The sequence below is a fragment of the Danio rerio genome, chromosome 11, assembly GCF_052040795.2.
Source record: "Danio rerio strain M-AB ecotype USA chromosome 11, GRCz13ab, whole genome shotgun sequence".
Classification (NCBI taxonomy): Eukaryota; Metazoa; Chordata; class Actinopteri; order Cypriniformes; family Danionidae; genus Danio; species Danio rerio.
The window spans coordinates 29,001,399-29,024,171 of record NC_141031.1 but is presented as its reverse complement, the minus strand read 5'-3'; the positions used below and the strand labels follow the sequence as shown (position 1 = coordinate 29,024,171).

The 22,773-nt window shown below is 33.9% G+C and overlaps 1 protein-coding gene across 7 annotated transcripts in view; it reads right to left on the bottom strand.

The window, feature by feature from the left end:
- Positions 1-22,773, bottom strand: part of unm_sa1614 (un-named sa1614) — a 91,546-nt gene that overhangs the window by 13,876 nt on the left and 54,897 nt on the right. For 3 of the 7 annotated variants that reach the window (XM_087273748.1, XM_087273750.1, XM_087273747.1), the window contains 13 exons: positions 21,403-21,566; positions 18,116-18,249; positions 17,188-17,279; positions 14,960-15,146; positions 13,052-13,137; positions 11,447-11,562; positions 11,192-11,259; positions 10,385-10,492; positions 5,136-5,382; positions 3,296-3,478; positions 1,082-1,145; positions 441-502; positions 144-337 (listed from right to left, as the gene is read on the bottom strand). In XM_087273748.1, the coding sequence (XP_087129874.1) occupies positions 144-337; positions 441-502; positions 1,082-1,145; positions 3,296-3,478; positions 5,136-5,382; positions 10,385-10,492; positions 11,192-11,259; positions 11,447-11,562; positions 13,052-13,137; positions 14,960-15,146; positions 17,188-17,279; positions 18,116-18,249; positions 21,403-21,566 (1,705 nt within the window). The remainder of the gene's footprint in view (positions 1-143; positions 338-440; positions 503-1,081; positions 1,146-3,295; positions 3,479-5,135; positions 5,383-10,384; positions 10,493-11,191; positions 11,260-11,446; positions 11,563-13,051; positions 13,138-14,959; positions 15,147-17,187; positions 17,280-18,115; positions 18,250-21,402; positions 21,567-22,773) is intronic. The other 4 variants (XM_087273751.1, XM_087273749.1, XM_087273752.1 and 1 more) reach the window with 3 other exon arrangements.

Below are 22,773 nucleotides of genomic sequence, written 5' to 3'. Positions count from 1 at the left end.
ACTCAGAATTGCCCATGTTTTCTTAGAAGCATGGAGCATTAATAAGAAAGTGTCTGGTGCATATGGAGAGTATAAAGAGTGTATCTCCTGCAGAGAAGTAAGAGCAATGGTGTTTACTGTGTGCTGAAGGTCATTCTCCTCACCAGGTTTTTTCTGGGCAGCGGGTGCGGAGCAGAGTGGCAGGAGGATGAGGAAGAGCCTCCGTTGGCCTCCAGACTGAAGGATCGAGGCGATGTGGGCGATAGGCCCGGGGTGTGATGTCCAGCACTGCCCATGGGCTGAGGGGTTTGGTACAGAAAGTGCGAGGAGCCGCTCTCCCCGTCTGCTCGAAAGCCTGCTGACAGAGATTATGAGCACGACACATTTAACAACAACACCATGGAGCCGTGATAAGCTAAAATAACCTGACTGAAAAGACTGCGAGACAACTGCACAATCACCTCGCTCTGGGAGCTCAGATAAGGAGTTCAGAGTGGATGTGGGGTATTTGGGAGACCCTGAGCTGAAACAGAAAATTGTTATGATTAGCGTGGTAGTTACTAACAACATGGATGTCTGAATGTCAAAAATTACATCACAGTTTTCATTATAAATAATAACAACAACGGTTTAGGCAAGGCAAGTTTCTATATAGCAAATTTCACACACAATGGTAATTCAAAGTGCTTTACATAAACAAGATAAGAAAATAAAAGATAATCAATGTAAGAAAATAAAAACAACAAGATTAAAAATGATTTAAAACCATTCAAATGTGTTTAAAAAGGTTTTCAAAATCCTATTCACCACAAAACATTTGAATGGCAGACTATTTATTTTAGGGTTGATAATATTAATAAATAATTATTTCATGTTTGCTTTTTGCAATAAAACTACCAGCCAAATGGTGTGCATTTCTGTTTTATTTAATGCCACTTTAGCTCACATTTGGCACTTTCTTTAAGTATCTGTAAAAGTGTCTACAAAATAACTAGTTGCCTTTTTATAAAAACACTGTTGTTGTTGTTGTTGTTGTTTCTTCTTTCCTTGGGTCTTTCAGCAGATATCAAGGTCAGCATTTATGTTTTTAAAAAGCACTTACACACACTTCTGGAAAGGTGAGTCTGGACCACCGAAGCTTCTCGGACCTGTTGGTACTCCATAGTCTTAATACAGAAAGCAAAAAGGGATTGAAAAATAAATTTGTGTAACTTTATAATGTAAAAAAATTACTATATTAATGTTAGACTTGCCAAAATAAACCCCTCTGTCAGTGATGCATGTAATAGGTGCAAGCAATCAACAGCGGATTTTATCCACATGTTGTGGGAATGCCTCTCTTGATTCTGGGCATTAATATATAAATACAAATGTACAGTATTATTCATTTTCATTTTTGTTTATCTTCTTTTACTAATTAATTATGTTTATTAAGTTTTTTCAATGGTAAGTTATAGGCTATTAAGGGAGGGAAGTGTTTATTTGGAGTAGTGCTAACAACAACATGGAAGGATAATTATACTATAAATGAATGTTGTAATTTATATTACATGTAGAAAACCTAATAAAAGAAATTTGAAATAATGAATACTGGCAATAACATCTCTGCAGGGTTCATAAAATAAAATCCAATCAATTCCAATCCATCCAATAAAATGCAATTTATTTTAAAAAATTGCACATGAAAACTTATTTTTGGCTTAGTTCCTTTATTAATCAGGAGTCGCCACAGTGGAATGAATCGCCAACTTATCCAGCATATGTTTTATGCAGCGGATGCCCTTTCAGCCGCAACCCATCATTGGGAAACACCTATACATTCCCATTCACACACATACACTACAGACAATTTAGCTTACCCAATTCCCCTGTAGTACATGTCTTTGGACTTGTGGGGGAAACTGGAGCACACAGAGGAAACCCACGCAAACACAGGGAGAACATGCAAACTCCATACAGAAATGCCAACTGACCCAGCTGGGGCTCAAACCACTGACCTTCTTGTTGTGAGGCGAACGTGCTAACCAATGCGACATCGTGACGCCCACACTTAAAAATAGTTTTAAAAATAAATAATACGAACCAAAGTTTAGACTATGATGACCAAGCTCTTTTTTTTAGAAGTTGAATCTATATTGGTATTTAGACATATTTACTTATTATTTATTGTAAATTCAAAAATATTCAAAGTATTTTCCTGTAACATTAAATTGTTCTGTAAAACAGTTTGATTAATACAGATTTTAAACAATATAAAGATGAATAATTGATGACAGAGGTTCCTGTCTTTAATTTTTCTTTATATGTAAATATGACATTATTTTGTTCAATTAAAGAATCCTTTAAATAAGACACAAAATATAAATGATGAATATTTACAGAGTAAATCGTTGCCTTATTTATTTGTTCATTCACTTTGTTCAAAACTGACTGACTGATTCGGAAAGAAAACTGCAGTGTGATGATTTGAGATGAACTTCTGATTAATAGGTAATATTTTTAACAAAACTGTTTATAAACTTTTCCAGTGATGGGTTGCAGCTGGAAAGGCATCCACTGTGTAAAACATATAATAGATAAGTTGGCGGTTCATTCAGCTGTGGCGACCTTTGACTACTAAAAATAGACTAAGCTGAAAAGTTTGGCTTAGTGTCTTATTTACCAGGGATTGCCATAGCAGAATGAACCTCAAACTATTCCAGAATATGCTTTACACAGCTGCAACCCATTACTGGGAAACACCAGTACACTCTCATATTACACACCCACTCATACACTAAGGTCAATTTTGTTTACCCAATTCAGTTATACTGTATTTATTTGGACTGTGGGGAAAACCAGGGAGAACATGCAAACTCCACACAGAAATAGCCAACTGGCCCAGCCAGCAACCCTCTTGCTGTGAGGCGACAGTGCTAACCACAGAGCCCCTGTGCTTCCCAGAAACTGACAATACTGTCAAACATATATCAGAATATTTACTTCTCATCTGTAGAGCTGTTGTATAAAGTCAATATCACATCTGCACTCGTGTTAATCAGGATAAAGCAGCCATTGTTAGAGATTGCGTAAAACAAAATCCTATTATGCAAATAAGAAAATCACTGAGGGCATTTTTGCCCCAATATCTTGAATTTTAGGGGCAAATCGCTCCACAATATAAACTATATCACACAGTGAGTTGTTCATGTTCTTCATCAGTGAACTGTGTGAAATGAAAAATGACTCACATATTGGTCTGGGGGTGGGGCGGGCGTGTTTAATTCATTAATTACAGAAGATTCGATGGCTTTTTCTTTGGAGGAGTGGCACGTACCTGCGGGTCCCTGGCGCGTGGAGTGAGGGCTGGGGGGCACCTGAGGGGAAGGTTCAGAGTAGGTGCGCTTGTGTCGGATGATCAAAGGGGGAGGAGGGGTGCGTTTCTTACTGCTCTTCACTTCATGGGACGTCCAGCCGTCAGGAGAGCTCATGGGAGGGGGAGGAGGGGGGACGTTTGGAGCTGGAAAGAACATGAGGAGTGTAAACAAGACAGAAGAGAAGAGAAGAGAAGAGAAGAGAAGAGAAGAGAAGAGAAGAGAAGAGAAGAGAAGAGAAGAGCCTGGAAGCTTATTGTAAAATGTAAAAATTCAACTGTTTTTAACTGTTTTGACTTTTTTTTTTTTTACAATTTTGAGTAAATATTTCTCAGATCTTTGATCAGAAACACAATTCAGATTTTTTTTCTTACAGTTCTGAGAAAAAAATAATAATTGCAAGGTGTTGATGCAAATACATGTATTTATAAATATATACTCACAATTCTGACCCTTTTTCATACAAATTCAAAATTTGTCAATTTGCAAGTTGTCACAATTAAGAGATGTTAACTCAGAACTGCGAGAAAATGCCAATATTGAGAGATAAACTCCAAAAAAACTTTTAAAAATCTGAAAAAAAGTGTCAAAATTGTAAGGCTAAATTGTAAACTCAGGAATTACATTTGTTATAAGAAAATTATCAAATCTGCTAAGTGTAAGCTCAGTCTTTAAAAATAATTAAAATGTCTACACATAACCTCATGATTATTTTTTAAATGTTAAAATTGTTCAAAAAATCTGCTGAATTATTAATTTTTAAAAATGGCAAACAAAAAATCTATAAAAACGGACAAAATAAATAAATGAATAATCAAAATTCCATTGTGTAAACTCATAATTATTTTTTAAAGGTTAAAAAAATCTGCAAATTTATAAGATTGTCATAAATAGCAAATTAAACACATAAAAATAAAAATGATAAAATAAATAAATAAACAAATAAATAATCAAAATTGCTATATATAAACTTATGATTATTTTTTAACATTAAAATTGTACAAAAAATCTGCAGAATTATGAGATTTAAAAATAGCAAACAAAAAATAACAAAGACAAAATAAATAAATAATTAAAATTGCATTATGTAACTCATGATTATTGTTAAACATTAAAATTGTAAAAAGAAATCTGCAAAATTATGAGATTTAAAAAAATAGCAAATAAAAAATTAAAAAATTACAAAATAAAAATCAACAATCAAAATTGCACTGTAAACTCATTTTTAAAGGTAAAATTGTCAAATAAAAAGTTAGCAAAATTATGAGATTTTAAAAATAGCAAATAAAAATATATAAAATAATAAAATAAATAAATAAATGATCAAAATTGCTATATGTAAACTCATGATTATTTTTAAACGTTAAAAAAGAAAATGAATAAATGAATTAATAATCAAAATTGCTATATGTAAATTTAAATTAAAATTCTACGAAAAAATCTGCAAAATGGTGAGATTTAAAAAAATTTCAAATAAAAATATGTAAAAGATGATAAATAAATAAATAAATAAAGAGTTAAAATCGCTATATGTAAACTCAAGATTTTTTTATGTTAAAACCTGCAAATTGAAAAAAATTTAATAGCAAATAAAAAAATATAAATAAAATTATATAAAATAAATAAATGAATAAAATCATCACTGACAAAAAGTAAAAAAGTTGAGATGGTGAAATAGAATTCAATATTTTGTAATACAGTGTAAAAACCCACAATTATCCAAAAACAAAGTTATTCTAAACAAGCTTCCACAGAGAAGAGAAGAGGACAGAAGAGCAGAGATTAAGGTGGTCTTTTTCCTACCTCTGACCCGGGGTGGCAGTGGTGGTGCGGGTGATGAAGGAGGTGGTGGAGGTGGACTGTCCAGGCTGCGCGTCTGTGAGTTTGGACTGGCGTAAACCTCTCTCCGATTATCTCCTCTGGCCAACGCCAGTCTACGACCCACATTGAACAGCCCTCCTCCACCACTTCCTCCTCCAGCATGAGAAGAAGAGCTACTGTGGTACAAGCTGAAGGGACGTCCTAAACGTTCCTTCTTCACCGGGCCCGTCTACAAACAGAGTCCATTAATGTTATACCTCAATCATGCATCTCCTGATTAAAAACGTTATGTTACGTTCTCTATGCAAGTATGTTGAAGGGACAGTTCACCCAAAAATAGAGATTTGCTGTTAAGTTACTAAAATGTAGGTCTTTTTTCATAAGTACAGCTTTTAAGGGATAGTTCACCCACAAAATGAAAACTTACTCACTATTTCCTCAACCTCAAGTGGTTCCAAACACAAAACAATATATTTTGAAGAAAGTAACCATTGTTTTCCATGGTCAGAAAAACAAATACTATGGAAGTCGATGGTTATTGGTTTCAAACAATTTTTAAAATAACCTCTTTTGTGTAGAACAGAAACTCACATGGGTTTGTGACAAGTGAAGAGTGAGTAAATGATGTCAGAATTTTCTGGTTCCTGTGAACTATCTCTTTAAATTAAATATTTAGCTTGATGGTTCATAAAATGCAAGACAATGTCAGTACTTTAATCCCTTATCCCAATACTACCCCATAGCCCTTCTCCTACCACTCATTTTGTGCATTCACGTAAAGGGTTAGGGGTGTCCCAATTCTCTTTACCTTGAAGGTATGGGGCTAAGAGGAAGGGCTAGATAACCCTTGAAACTAAGATTTTTCAGGACCACACACAAAACCAAGGGGTAAGAAAATTACCCCTTACCCCACAGCGACAGCATTGCTGCACATGGAAGTAAGAGATGCACAAATTAGTTTTTTTTCGTCATTATTACAAACTTTTACAACAAACAAGCACGTGTTTTAATACATTCATAATCGCATTTGTGTTCTCTCGTCATGCTTTAAAAAAACGTTAAATTAAAAAACACTAAATTTCGCTATCTATACTCCCTAATATTAACTCCTATTTAGCAGTCCCTCAACATTCTGACACTTGATGACACCCTGTCAGAAAAGTCTAGTGGCTGGGAATGAGCTTTTTACAGTGTCTGCTATGATGTTCATGTTAATGTTGTTTTTGTGTGTTTACATGAATATGGCCACTGTGTAAATGCGCAGTATAGTTACGATCTTATTGCCACATTAGGTCGTTATGATAACATGATATATGTCTTCGTTGATTTTCTGAATACCAAAAAATAACGCAACCGTAATAACAACAGCAGTAGTTATCGTTAATCTCATATGATGTAAGAGATCACAATGACATATGATGATGTGTGCAGGTGTTGTAGTGCTGTCTCATTTCTTCAATAGTATCTGGATGCAGCCTAAGATGCAAGTTGTGATTGCATCACCCAAAGATCAATGTCAGACGCAATGCACTCAGGGGAGCTAGTGATGTCACTGTGAGGGTTAGGGTTAGGGTGAGCACATAAAGGGCGTACTCACATTATGTACAGTTGCCTTGAACCAGGTCAAAGCACGCTTGTGCATTTGCACCGAGTCTGCAGACAGACCCTTTTCCATTTCTTAGAGGTAAATTTTGAAGCCCTTTACCTTCACACTCTATTTGGGAAAGGGGTACAAAAATAGAATTGGGATTGGGCCTAAGAGTCAAATTACACATGCAGGCAAAAAAAAAATAAATAATTCCATGTCTGGGAATGTAATGATACAGTCTGAGCTTTTTAATAAGCAAGCTTTTTAATAAGCACTACAATTATGTGTACTTAGATGGTAGACAAATTAAAATATACTTTGTAAACAGCAGAGGGTGCTGAAGCAATATTTTGTGGCCTTGCAACATAACGCCCAGAGTCCAGTTTTTCTGGACAAACATATCACAAACATAATATATAATATTATATATAATATAATAATGATATATAAATTCCTTCATATTTAAAGCCTAAATTAAGTATGTCACGACAACAACAAAACAATAACAAAGCAGAATTTTGTTGAATAAACTCATTCATTCATTTAGTCATTTTCTTTTCGGCTTAGTCCCTTTAATAATCTAGGGTCGCCACAGCGGAATGAACTGCCAACTTTTCCAGCATACGTTTTACGCAGTGGATGCCCTTACAGCCACAACCTATCACTGGGAAACAATCATACATACTCATTCACACATATACACTACAGAAAATTTTGCTTAACCAATTAACCTATAGCGCATGTGTTTGGACTGTGGTTGAAACTGGAGCAAACCCACGTGAACACAGGGAGACATTCACACATATACACTACAGAAAATTTTGCTTAACCAATTAACCTATAGCGCATGTGTTTGGACTGTGGTTGAAACTGGAGCAAACCCACGTGAACACAGGGAGAACATGCAAACACAGAGAAACCAACTGATCCAGCCGAGGCTTAAACCAGCAACCTTCTTGCTGTGAGGCCAACATGCCACCCACTGCAACACCGTGCAGCCCATTAGAACAAACAATTTATTGATTACAATGTTTCTGTTTCTTATCATTATGATAAACAATAGCTGTTTCTGGCCGCTGGTATTTTGCCTACCTGTTGTTCTTTGCCAGGCCAGTAGGCTACACTGTAGATTCCATTTAAGGTTCTGGTAAACAGGATTTGGTAATCCTGAAATTTGGTATTTGGATCACAGTGATCCAACCTAATGTTCCTTTACAAAACTTTGAATTTTGTCATACAAGTAATATAGATCAGAACATGGGAGTTCCAAATCTGGACCAATTTGATCTGGCAAACTGGGCCCAGATGATTCCTGTGTGTGTGATGTGAATTTTATCATGGGAACAGTATGAACATAATATATGCGAATTGGAAGATTTTTGTTACTACATACAATTGGTATGTGCAGGTCACACATCAACATTTACATTTTTGGCCTAATAAATCTCTGCAGATTTCCATCCTTCAATCTATTTATTTACTTAGGTAAAGTATTGGATAAAGATTACTTTAAAAGTTATATATTACAAGTTTAAGTAACTTTTTAAGTAACAAAGTATTAGTTACTTTTTAAGAAATATAGTGTGAAAGTATGTGTTATGTTATTTTTACTCTTTAACAAGATTAGGATATGCTTGAGATTGTAATATTTGACTTTTACAAAGTATCTTTAACCAACACTGCAAATGTAAATGTGTAAAGACATATTTACTCCATTTTTGTATTTATTTCAGTCATTTTATTGAATAATATGCTATTGTTTCGATAACTTATGCACAATACATTTTGAAAAGTAATATAGTCTCTTTTAGTTGATGTATTTTATGAGAGCTGTAGCCCTGTTTACCAAAAAAAAATTTCTAATAGGACCTGCATTGTAAAATCTTAAATAAAAGTATTTTTTATTTTATGTTTTACATTTTTAGCTCCTATATACTCTTAAAATCATTCCACATAAATCCACAGTTTTTTTTTTTTTCTCTGCAGAAATAACAAAAAAATGTCAGCAGATTCTGTCCGGCTTCAAATGATAATCAAAGAAAAACAATATAAACAATAACAAGGGCAAGCTTCAGCAACAATGGAATGCTTTAGTAGATGAGAGATTTTGAGAAGAGGTTAGAACAGTGTTAAACAGCTATGCTTGGCAGCAGCAATTATATATGTGTATTTTGAGGATGCCCCATCCTCATTAAAATTATATAACGATTATAAAATATAACAATGATATTGTGCATATTTGCACAAATTAAAGTTTACCTCACATATTAAAGGGATAGTTCACCCAAAAATGACCTCATTATTTACACTCCCTCATGTGGTTTTGAGTCTTTCCTCTGTTCTGTTTTTTTCTTCTGAAATGCAAAATGACCATGAAAGTCAGCAACCAGCCATTTTCAAAGCATTTTCCTTTGTGTAGAGCAGTATCAAAAAACACTTGAGATTTTGAACAAGTTAAAGGCTAGTAAATGATAGCAAAATTTTACTTTTTGGGAGAACTATCCTTTAATATGTAAGGTAATGTACTGTACGTCCAATTTTACATACACTTTCGAATTACAGGTCACATGTATTCTGTGTTTTTAACGAATGTTACGAAATAGAGATGTCTATAGGTGTGTCCAACTCTGTGTACTTACGCACTGATCTTTGCTATTTTTAGTTGATAAAGAGTGCATCACTTTGACAAAGAAATGTGCAGTGTATTGTCTGAGAGATAATAACAGGACACTTTTTTGTTGGTAATGTATAATACATGTAAAATATATCACATTTTATGAAAAACTAGCATTCTGAAAAATTATTGCTTTGCATTCCAGATTGGAACATGTGAATTTGCTCGGGAGTTGCTGAAGCTGTGGTGTAAAGGTAATAATATTGTATATACAGTTGAAGTCAGAATTATTAAACCCCCTTAGAATTTTTTTTTTTATATTTCCCAAATTATGTTTAACAGAGCAAGAAAATTTTCACAGTATGTCTGATAATATTTTTTTCTTCTAGAGAAAGTCTTATTTGTTTAATTTCGGCTGTATTAAAAGCAGTTAAAAAATTTTTAAACAACATTTTATAGACAAAATTATTAGCCCCTTTATGCAAAATTTTATTTCGATAGTCTACAGAACAAACAATCATTATACAATAACTTGCCTAATTACCCTAACCTGCCTAGTTAAGCTATCTAACCAAGTTAAGCCTGCACTTTAAGCTGTATAGAAATGTCTTGAAAAATATCTAGTGTAAATATTATTTTTTGTCATCATGGCAAAGATAAAAAAAATCAGTGATTAGTTATGAGTTATTAAAACTATTATGTTTAGAAAACATAATGTCTGTTAAACAGAAATTGGGAAAAAAATAAACGGGGGGTCTAATAATTCAGTGGGGCTAATAATTCTGACTTCAACTGTAAATAATCTTCGTTTTACTTCTTTAAATCATAATAATGATTTGATTTTAGATGTTTTTATTGACTCTCAAAGTGACAGAACCCCCAAGAACCACAGTATCACAGTATCTTTAGTGCATTCATCTTGTAATCATGTATTCGTCTTGTTTGACCTGTAAATGAGTAAATGAACAGCAAATGTCGTTTAGGTGAAGTGTTTTATAAAGATATTATTGGTGTGGTTAATAAAGTCACCTTGTCTTCCAGGTCATCATCACTCTCGTAAAGATCATCCTGTCTGAGTCTCCAGTCATACTCCACGTGCACGTGCATGTTGAACTGGTCGTTCTGTGATTGGTGGATCTGAACACAACATGAACCACAACCAATAAATGTTCTATGACATTTATTGCAATTTGTAGAGATGACAGTTGCAATAATTAACCAGTTTAAACAACTACAGCTATTGTCATTTTAAATATAGTCAGATGAGATTCAAATGTGTAGCTGGAGTCAGCCTCTCCCTTCAGTCTCTGGGGATATGATTTTTAGTTGCTAACATTGCAGACTAATGAATCACACAGGATGCTTCATTCAGTCATGGTGGACTGCCACAACTGATCGCCGATGAGATATCTGAGAGCCTTCCATAATCACAAAAATGTACAAAATAAATTAGTTATTAGAAATTAGTTGGTAGAGTTATATATAAAGTGTGTTGAAAATCTTCTCTTTGGTAAATAACACTTGATAAATATTTGAAATTTTTTTTTAATTTGACTGAATAAGCATATAACATATGACTAAAAAAATTTGTGAAGCAAAATAACAAAATATGCAGAAAATGTAGAAAAAATATTGCATAATGTTAATTTTTCATGTTTTAATCAATATGCATTATTTTAAATATGTTTAATATTTTTAATGTACTTATAAAATGTATTATTATATCTTTTATTATTACAATTAAGAACCATAATTGATATAAAAAGACAAAAAGAAGGCAAACTCTGGACTTAAAATCCCTGAAAAACAAACATGACAGAAAGCTCTTTATCTCACCAACTCCTCACACAGCGAGTGCTTGAGTCTGCGAGCAACGTCCAGCCCTGTCTCTCCATTATCATTCTCTATCACACAAGAGCAATTATAACAACAATCATCATCATCATCATCATCTGTAATTAACTCAAGCCGAATGAGAAAAACATAATGAAGCCGATTTCATTCAGCCAATGCAGCTCATGTAATCTTAATTATCGTATACAAGTTATTTAGGCAGTGAGTTATTTGCTGTGTGTTCAGGGTCTCACTCACTGATATGTGTGTTGGCCTTGGCTCTGAGCAGAAGTTTAAGGCACTCGGTTTTATTGTGCTGACAGCAGTAATGCAGAGCAGTGTTCCCCTTCATAGTCTGAACATCCAGATTATTACTGAAATACAAAACAAGCACGAAAGGCATTTGTGATGCAGATAATCCACGTCTGAACAAACAACAATCTTTAATTTATATTTTTTGCAGAAGACTGGGAAGGATGAACAATGTGCCTGCACTTTTAAACATTTACATGTAAGTTTAGTGTAGGATGGTAAGAATATTATTAGAAACTGAAATGATAATTTTCTTATTCAGGACTTATTCAGATTATATATATATATATATACCCTGCAGGCACAGGAAGTCAACACGACGTCAGATTGACGTTGTACCCTAACGTCATCAGGATGTTGGACTTTGGTTGGTTATTTCCAAAACCTCAAACCAACCAAATATCAATGTCTACTGATGCTACCTATTGACGTTTTGTGGACGTCATATCCTGACATTAATATGATGTTTGGTTAGTCAATGCCACAAATTTAAACCAACCAAAGATCACAGTCTACTGATGTTACACTTTAACATTGCATGGACTTTAAGATGACTTTGGACTATGGTAAGTTAATTCCACAATCTAAAATTAACCAAAGATCAACTTCTACTGTTATACTGATGTTATATGGACATCTTATGACGTCCTTTGACGTTAAACTGACATTGTATTTTGCTCCCCTGTCATTGCAACCAAAATATAACCAAATACCTAAATCATATGACATTGTGTGTCTGCTGGGTACACACACACACACACACACACACACACACACACACACACACACACTAGATTTATATAAGTCAATTAATAATTAGGATTAATAATTTTTTAAGGTCAATATTATTAGCCCCCTTTTAAAATTATTTTATTCAGTTGGCTATAGAACAAAACACTGTTGGCCAATGACTTGCCGAATTAACCAATCTTGCCTAGCTAAACTAATTAATCTAGTTAAGTTCTTAAATTCCACTTTAAACATATTATGTAACGTCATCATGGCAATAGCAAAATAAATTAGTTATAAGAAATTGGTTTATAAAATTATCATTTTTAAAATGTGTGGAGCAATATCTTCTCTCCTTTAGACGGTTAAAAAGGGGCTATAAATATCTTCTTCAACTGTATGTTTAATTACATATATTTTAATTAAATATTATACTGACTTAATAGCAACACCACGAATGCAAATTTTATAATTTAACTCAATAAGTCTAAAAGCGTAATTAATGGAAAACATTTACATGCAATACTATAAATATTGTAAATACTGAATACTAATCTTATTCTTTAGAAAAAGTCATATATAATAATAATAATAATAATAATAATAATAATAATACAATAATACATGATAATAAGACTTAGACAAATAAAAATGCTAATATTCTAGCATGCCACTTGGGGCCTTCTGTAACAGTTCTGAGGCGGTTTAATTACTTTAAACAACAAATAAACTATCATCTTGCCTATTTGTAAATGCTATGAATGCAGATAACCAACACGTTTACTGAATAACAATGCCGTTATTTATTTCTAGCTGTTGTACCAGTTGTGGAAGAGGAAGTCAGCCACATGAAGGGACGTCCTGTCAGCCAATAGGACAGCAAGGTGTAGTGCAGTTTCCCCCTTTTCCTGTTGCAACATAATAAGCAATTAAATGATTAAAAAAGGAAAGAGCCAACATCTACTAGTAGGTAAAATATTCATGTGCTTAAAAGGACAGTTCAAAAAAAGAAAATAAAGTCATCACACACAAACCCTGGTGTTGATCTATTATTATTATTATTATTGTTATTATTATTATTATTGTTATTATTATTATTATTATTATTATTATTATTATTATTATTATTATTATTATTATGGCAGTGATTAACAGAATGAAATATTTTTATGGGACATTTTCTAAGTGCATTGGCAGTACAGCTTTATTCCAAAATGGATTAAATTCATTTATTTCCTTAAAATTCTACACACAATACCCCATAAAGATTTTTTTTAATTGTTGCAAATTTATTAAAAATAAAAAAGCTGAAAAATCACATGTACATGAGTCTTTGCTCAATACGTTGTGGATGCACCTTTGGCAGCAATTACAGCCTCAAGTCTTTTTGAATATGATGCCTCAAGCTTGGCACACCTGTCTTGGTGAATTTTTGCCCATTCCTCGTTGCAGTACTGCCCAATTTCTATCAGGTTGGATGGGAAGCAACTGTGTGCAGCCATTTTCAGATCTCTCCGGAGATGTTCAATAGAATTTAGGTCTGGTCTCTGGCTGGGCCACTTAAGGGCATTCACCAAGTTGTTGTGAAGCCACTCCATTGATATTTTGGTGGTGTGCTTTGGGTCATTGTCCTGCTAGTCCTTGTCGCCCCAGTCTGAGGTCAAGAGCACTCTGAAGCAGGCTTTCATGTTTCTGTACATTGCTTCATTCGTCTTTCCCTCTATCCTGACTAGTCTTCCAGTTCCTGCTGCTGAAAAACATCCAAACAGCATGATGCTGCCACCAACATGTTTCACTGTAGGGATGGTTTTGGCCTGGTGATGAGCAGTGACTAGTTTTCTAAAAAAAATTAACGCCTGGCATTCACTTCAAAGAGTGGGTTTTTTAGTCTCATCAGTCCATAGAATTTAGTTTCTTATAGTCTGAGAGTGCTTCAGATGCCTTTTGGCAAATTCCAGGTGGGGAGTGGCTTCCGTCTGGCCACAATACCATACAGGCCTGATTGGTGGATTGCTGCACAGACGGTTGTTCTTCTGTAAGTTTCTCCTCTCTCCACAGAAGAACGCTGGAGCTCAGGCAGTGTGACCATCGGGTTTTTGATCACCTCCCTGACTAAGGCTTTTCTCCCTCGATCACTCAGCTTAGATGGCCGGCCAGCTCTAGGAGGAGTCCTGGTGGTTTCAAACATCTTCCAATTACAAATGATAGAGGCCTCTGTGCTCAGTGGAACTTTCAGAGCAGGTTTTTTTTGGTCTTGTGCCTGGGGTACAATCCATTTACTTTCTACTCTGAAGTACAATTTGTATTGTGTAGATCTGTGAGCTGCCATTCTGACAATATGAGTTCTAAGAAATTTAAATATTTTTATAGAGTATTTACAAAGATTTGTGTGTCATCTTTGGCTTATTAAACCAGTGGAATTGTGTGATTATATTCTTAGCGAGCCATATTTATTCACAGACAATCAAGTTAATAATTTTTGCAATATGTTACATTATAATTGGCTTTCTTTTTCTCAAATCACTATTCATTTATTCCTTAAGCACTTCTAATAAAAAGACACGTCAGATGGGACCGTTCATGATTCACTGCTACTATATGGACAGGAAATTTAATTAAATTTCACTCTTTGTGGTCCAAAACATGAAAGAATGGCATATGGCACTGGAACAACACCAAAGTTAATATTAATTTTTTGCTGAGTTGTTCCTTTAAGATAAGACAGCTGACCTGTAGAGGGCATGGCAGTGACAGGCTGAAGTCTGTTCTCTCGGTGTAAAGCTGTAACAGGCTGAAAACGTCCCGACTGCGAACAGCGTCCTGCAGATATTTGCGCTTTGTTTCCAGTGAGCCGCCGCTGCGCTGTGCAAACTGCCACTCCATGTATTTCGAGAGTATAAAGTCCTTGCGTACAGCCCTGCGAATAACACCACATATTTAAGTACACCCTCTGTTATATTGAGTACCAAAAGTGGTAGTCAAATTAAACATGTGCAAAAAATATGTGCAATAAAATGTTTCTGGTTTTCGTCCAGTGAAATTGTAAAAAGCAACATCTTTGGAATGCTTACTAGCTCATTACATGCTACAGATTGTAACAGACAACATTTCCGGAGCTCTCATTAGTGCAATTCTCATCTCGTTTCTTGTAGTGTGTTGGACAGATGTGGGTTGACAACTGACATTTGGAAAAATCCAACTCTGAGCCTCCATGTCAGACACCAGCAGACAACAGCTGACAGAGCCCTTAAAGGGGCTACGCATACATTTCATTGTTTATTTGTCTTCCTGAAGTCAACTCAAGATAGTTTTAGCTTACTATCTACAGCTTTTTTTTTGAGTGATAAAATCTGAGCCACTATTTTGCTACTGTACCTTTAAGACTAACCACTATGCAAAGGATTGTTTATAATTACTGATTAATCATTCATTCATTCATTTGAGAATTGGGGAACACTCATAAACGTTTATTCATTTATTAATTTTCTTTGTCGGCTTAGTCCCTTTATTGATAGGTGTAGCCACAGCGGAATGAACCGCCAACTTATCCAGCACGTTTTTACGCAGCAGATGCCCTTCCAGCTGCAACCCATCTCAGGGAAACCGGAGCACCCGGAGGAAACTCATACGAATGCAGGGAGAACATGCAAACTCCACACAGAAACGCCAACTGAGCCGAGGTTCGAACCAGTGACCATCTTGCTGTGAGGCCATACACGTTACACTACAGACAATTTTAGCCTACCCAATTTACTTGTACCGCATGTCTTTGAGGGAAACCGAAGCACCTGGAGGAAACCAACTCGAACGCAAGGAGAACATGCAAACTCCACACAAAAATGCCAACTGACCCAGTCGAGGCTCGAACCAGCGACCTTTTTGCTGTGAGGCGACAGTACTACCTGCGCTTTTTATGTTTCTGTGTGGTTTGCTCCAGGTGCTCCGGTTTCTCCCACAGTCCAATGACATGTTGTGTAGGTGAATTGAATAAGCCTAATAAATGAATGAAGGAAAATGAATAAATGAATGAATGAATATTATATTATATTATATTATATTATATTATATTATATTATATTATATTATATTATATTGTAATTGCTTTTATTTTAAATCGAACAAACATATTCCTCTCCAATATATTTACAAAAATCTTTAAAATAATAGTAATTAAAACATTTTTTTGACCAGTTTATACTTTTCTAGTTTATATTTGTATGATTTTCAATGAAAAATGTATGATTGCCAATTAAAACAGGTGCTAATATGTATGCAATGGAAATGAATTTCAAATATATATAATATTTGATCAGAATAAATTTTATTTAGACAACTGATCAGAATAAATGTTTTTTTAGCTCTTGGTTTTGTAAAGATTGGTATTGTGTAGTCTAAAAACTATTACATCTTTTAATAAACATCTTTTTTTGTCATTTTGGCCAATTTTCATTTTAGGCAGAAATGTTAAAAAAAATGTTCTAAACAAAGACATAATATATGAATCCAAACGAACAGAGAATTTCCATGTGGTCACCAATTTGTTTTTCCATATAAGTAAAACAAAGTTAGCAGTTGACAGAAATATGGATGTTATTTAAGTCAGAATCAAAAAATATCACTATTCATTTAGGAAAGTATGGTAGTGTAAACAACCAGCAGGGCAAATCAAAAAGCATTCAGCTTAAAGGGTTAAAGTCATTTGAAATTTCCTGTACTTTCAAATGCTTCCCATGAATGATCAATTTAAATCAAATTGAAAAGCTCAGCGCCAACTGCAGACAGGTTAATTGTGTAAGGAGAGGTCACGGCTGGTCCAGGTGATTTTTTTTCAAGATTGAGAGAGAAATGAGTGGTTTGAATGCTATGGGAAATGCTAAAGACCTGGTGCTACAGGAAGGGAGTAGCAGGAATCATCTGTCAGGCGTTTGAAGAGCAATTACAGGTCGCTCATCACTCACATGTCACTCTCTGCTGAAGGCTTCACACTCACACTCGGGAGATTGGCCTCTGCTATTTCATTAAAACCCAAATTTCCCACGTTTCTCGCCAGCTGTAGGGGAAAAAAAACAGAAAAAAGGCTAAATCTGCAGGTTGTGGTTAAGGTAAGACATGCAAGTGAACAGTTAAAAAATAACTAATAGACATCAGCATACTTGCCCGGTTTTCTGATTATATTAATGTATTAATTGCACACATTTTTGTATTAAAAGGTTTTTAAAATGCTATGTATGCAAATGAGGTATTATATAATTAAACATGCATTAGTTTGCATACATTTCTAGCACAAAACTTGATAAAGTCAGGTACAAAATTCTTGTTTGTCAAATGTTTTTACAGATGGAATTCTCTTTTTATCACACTATAAGTCTTTTATATAAAATCTTCTAACATATTTTGGGGAAAAATCTGAATCTTTTTTAGTTCTAAAAGATAACCTAAAATAAAATGATGTACATAAGCAAACAAGTAATATATGAACATATACCTTATATAAATGTGAAGTTTAGTGTACAGTAAGTGCAGACTTATGATACAGGACAAGAGAAAAAAACATTTTGAGAAAACAGCCTTTAAAAATTTGCACTGTAACTGAATCTACAGAAACACGTTGATAAACTGAAAAAGATGAAAGAAAATAAAACCTCCAAAGTGTATCTTGGATGTTTTAATTAATATTTGTATTTTACTGAAAAGGATTTGAAAAGCCTAAAATATCCAACTTTACAGAATTTTTTTCTATCCTACAGTAAAACATCTCACCTTGTCAATATTGTCAAACTGTGAAAAGCTCTCTACACATAAATGCAAAAATGATGACACCCTGTGACAGTAAACAGTAAAACTGAATAGATTTTTTCTCATCTGTCGATCACTGTAAAACCTTACCAGCAATTCAGAAGTGCCTAGTTTATCCAGAGAAAGTGACTGAATCCGTGAATAATGTACACCCATCTCCCGATGGATCCCTGAGCACTCAATGCATGTCAGGATTCCCAGGTTTATAGAGATCCAACTCGGATCTGAAAGAAAAGAGTGTAAAGAAAATTCATGAACAGCTGCCAGACAGTCCGAAATTGAGAAAAATAAGCCTTATCAATATTACTCCTGTGTAGTTTTCATATTGTTAAGTAAAACTAAATGCACTGTAATTTTTTTTTTAGAAATGCACCCTTGTTAAAAAATTTAAAATTAAATAGAAATTTAAAAAATTGCTAAACTTTTACCATTTCCAAATATACAAATATAATATATAGAAATGTATGGTGTATATAGTGTATATAAATATACAGTTGAATTCAGAATTAATAGCCCCCTGAATTATTAGCCCCCTGTTTATTTTTCCCCAGTTTCTGTTTAACAGGGAGAAGATTTTTTCAACACATTAATAAACATAATAGTTTTTTATTTTATCTTTGCCATGATGAAAGTCAATAATATTTGACTAGATATTTTTCAAGACACTTCTATACAGCTTAATGTGACATTTAAGGGCTTAACTAGGTTAATTAAGTTAACTAGGCAGGTTAGGGTAATTAGCCAAGTTATTGTATAATGATAGTTTGTTCTGTAGATTATCGAAATAAAATAATTTTGTCTCTTAAATGGCGTTTTAAAAAATTAAAACTGCTTTTATTCTAGCCAAAATAAAACAAATAAGACTTTCTTCAGAAGAAAAAACATTATTAGATATACTGTAAAATTTTCCTTGCTCTGTTAAACATCATTTGGGAAATATTTAAAAAAGAAAAAAAAAATCAAACGGGGGATAATAATTCTGACTTCAACTGTATATAAAGTGTAATACTATGATATTTACAAATGGAACTAAAATAATAATGGTCGGTGTGTATTTTGCAGACAGAAGGTGCATCAGAGGAGAATCTGAAGTCTCCAGCCAAATTATCAGCACTTCTTAATGGAAACATGGCCATAAATCCTGCAGGCTGTTCTCTCATGTAGTAGGTTTTAATTTAATTAAGCCTGATTTATGGACAGGCATTTATAAAAAAAAAAACAGGATGAACAGAGGACAAGCTCAGGATGCTAGAATGGGCCATTTTCAAAGCAGCTGCTTAATTTTCATTTATAACCCTGTTTAACTCCAAATCCACAGCTTAAAATAAATATTAAGTTCGCTATCTTATAAACAATGTCTGCTAAAAACACCTTAATGTCTGATAGTTGACCTCACTTTTATTTGCAAATTTGCAAGAAATCATCTGTATGTAATGCAATATTTTGGACTATGGAAGCTGTAGTGTCTGATTGGTTTAATGACATTAATTGTGAAAGACACAAAACTTGACTTTTATATATTCAGATATTCCTATGCTTACACAAACAGTTATTAGCAAAGAGAGAAAGCGTAGGAGACTCGAGAGATGTCTTCGACAGAGAGTTTGAAGAGGTCAGTGGTGACGTACTAAGGTGATGTTTACAGTAAAATCTAGAGGGAATTTTTTTCACAGGGAATTTTTACAGTGCAGCCATCTGCTAGTGCCAAAGGAGGATTTGGTCCAGATAACACTTCAAACAAATTGCTACAATCGCAACCTAGAAGAAGCATGGTAACGTTTTCTTTAAAAGAAGACTTCATTCGCCATTTAAAAATTACCACTTTGGAGGACAACCCTGAAGAACCGCCCAAATGTTGATTTGCATGTTTAGAGATATACTACTAGCTATCCTGACATTGAATATAATCTGCAGTAAATATTTATGGAACTTATAACATCAAAGGTTTATCCATTGTCAAAAGTTTGAATAGTGTAAAAAAGGCTTGAACATACAAAGCAGGGTGCGTAATCAGACTTTGTATACTATAAGTAGGCCCACACGGAATCTGCGCTCACAGAATTCCGCAGCTTTCCACAGATTTTTAGTCCCTTGTTTTTTCTAATTATTTACTTTTGTAAATATGTGTAAATTTATATTTATTCAGTTTTTTTATTAATTTCCGTAATATTATTGACTAATACAAAACTATTCATATGATTGTTTACAATACAGTTTGTAAAGTAATATTTTCCGTCTTTTAGTAGATATATTATAGGAGAGACATGCTTTGTTTACCAGATAAAGTGGATATAATTGACTTTGCATTGTAAACATTAAATAAAAATAAAAAAGGTATTTTTTTTTTATTTCATATATTAAGTTTTTAGTTATGATACTCCCAAAATCCGCAGACTCTGTCTGGCCCTGACTATAAGTCTCAAGCCGTTTATTCTTAACAGAGAATAAAGTAAAGGATTTGTTTTGTTCTTGTATTTGTTTTATTCTCTTTTTTCACTGTATTTATTTTATTAATAAAAGTCTATTTTTATTAATTTTCTTCCTGGAGAGCACATTGGCTTCATACGTAGAACCCATCAAGATACCTGTAGTAAGGTATGAAGCAAATTATTCCTTGAAAAATATTACAAAAGATGGTCCTAAACAAAACACTTGCTAGGAAATATATTCAAGAGAGGATCCTGGTTTCTTTATTTAAATAGAGTATTTATTGAAGGCATCCAAATATTTAAAGCTTGCAAAAATAATATTATAGTGCAGTATGTGTATATAGATGATTTCTTGCAAATTTACAGGTACAAGGACAAAAATGTATCAAAAGCTAAAGAGATCGTCACCCAAAAATGGAAATTGTTGTTGTTCATTTGCTCACCGAAAAGACATAAGATATGGGTCTTTTGTATAGAGCGTTAAAGAGGAGTTTTAGCTCAATGGCTATTAGCACTTTGAGAGGGAAAAAAACAAATACATGCAAAACAAAATGAATACCTTTGGCTCCTGATGATACATTAAAGTCTTAGGAAGAAAAACGATCAGTTGATTCAATAAAAGTTGTAATAAATGTTTTGTTTCTTGCACAGATTTACAGTTTCATTTATATTTTATTTGAGCATATATGGACCACATTTTCATCTAAAAATTCCTTTTTTAAAAGCACCACTGTAGAAAAAGTATCATCTACATCTTTGATGGCCTGAGAGTGAATTCCAAACAGGTAATTTAATTTTTTGGGTGAGCTCAATAATATTTAATATTGAGATTTTACCTATGACGGTCACTGCATTTGCATATTATTCCAATATACTTAAAAAAAAAAAAAAAAAAAACACTACTCGTAGTGCATATGAAAAATATGTTACTTTAATGTATTTTGTCACCTGACGCGCCACAGTCACAGCAAACACTGTTTCCAGGCATGCGGCGGATATCCTCAGTAATGGCTCGTGTCAGATCCTCGACGCTGTTCTCTCCGCTGGGCCTCCGCTCATCCAGAGCCACATTTAAAGCCTCCTGCTTACTGTTCGTCAGCACCGATATCCAGCTGATATTTTTAGAAAGATGCAATAACAAAAAACAACCGTTAGATGGCGACAAGACACTTCAGATCTAAATAGCATCACCCTTCTCATGTGGCATCAAGAATAAAACTGACTAGTGTATTCAGCATTGAACTCCATTGTGTTATTAATGGGATAGTTTTTGTTTTTACTATAATTAGTTCGTTATTAAACATTATATACTGCATTATACTGCATCATTATTTAATGTTTTAAAAAACGTTTTCTAGTTATTTTTAAAATAATACACAAATAAATTAGGAAATTACCCATGGTAAATTTAATGCAATACAGTTTATCTTTGGCCCATAGCCCTCAACATCAACCCTCAAGAAAATGTTTGGCCACCCCTGACTTAAATGGATCAACGATTGTTTTTTAACGTCACCTCATCCTTTAGTTTCTCATCAAATTTTCTGACCAATCAAAGGCTTTCTAGTATCTGACATGTCCCGCCCATTTTAAGGCCTACTTATTTGCTTTTCATTGGATGCGCTTAATCTCAACCCCTCTCAATGGCAGAGCTATGATAAAACAAAATACCATTGGCTGTTTTTTAAAGGGGAGGAGCTACTCTTTGTGCCACCAGTTAAAATTACAACAAACATTAAACAAACACAGATTTCAAAAGCACTTCACAGGACATGAAACACAAATGAATGGAAATCTGCTGTTTCCACTTTAACAACATTAGAAGAAATTACAATAAAACTAAAAGTAATCCCTGTAGTAATCTACAATACTTTTCAGATGCAACTTGTGATCTTTTATTACTATTTTTTTAAAATGCAATTAAAACAATATACAGTTCTTTAAATTTAATATTTTAAATTGGCTATGTAAAGCCATTACATGTATTTTGTTACTGTTCCTCAGCCCTGTTTGTGACTAAACATGATCCAGATATGAGTGTTTATCAGCAATTAATGAGAAAACCCCATAGTTCGCAGCTTAGGGACTTTTATAAACAGTGGAGAGACTTTTAGCACATCTATTCAGTTAATAGCCTCATTTCTAAAAAGGTGTGATATAATGCAGAAATCAATAATCTTTGCTCCTCTTCAGTTGTGACATTTAGCTAAAGTCAGAAAGCTGGGTTGTGATCTGATATGAGATGCACTTCAATCATCATACGGACAGACGTACAGTATCAGAGGAAGAAATGCTGCATATTTCTCTTTCTCTCCAAGA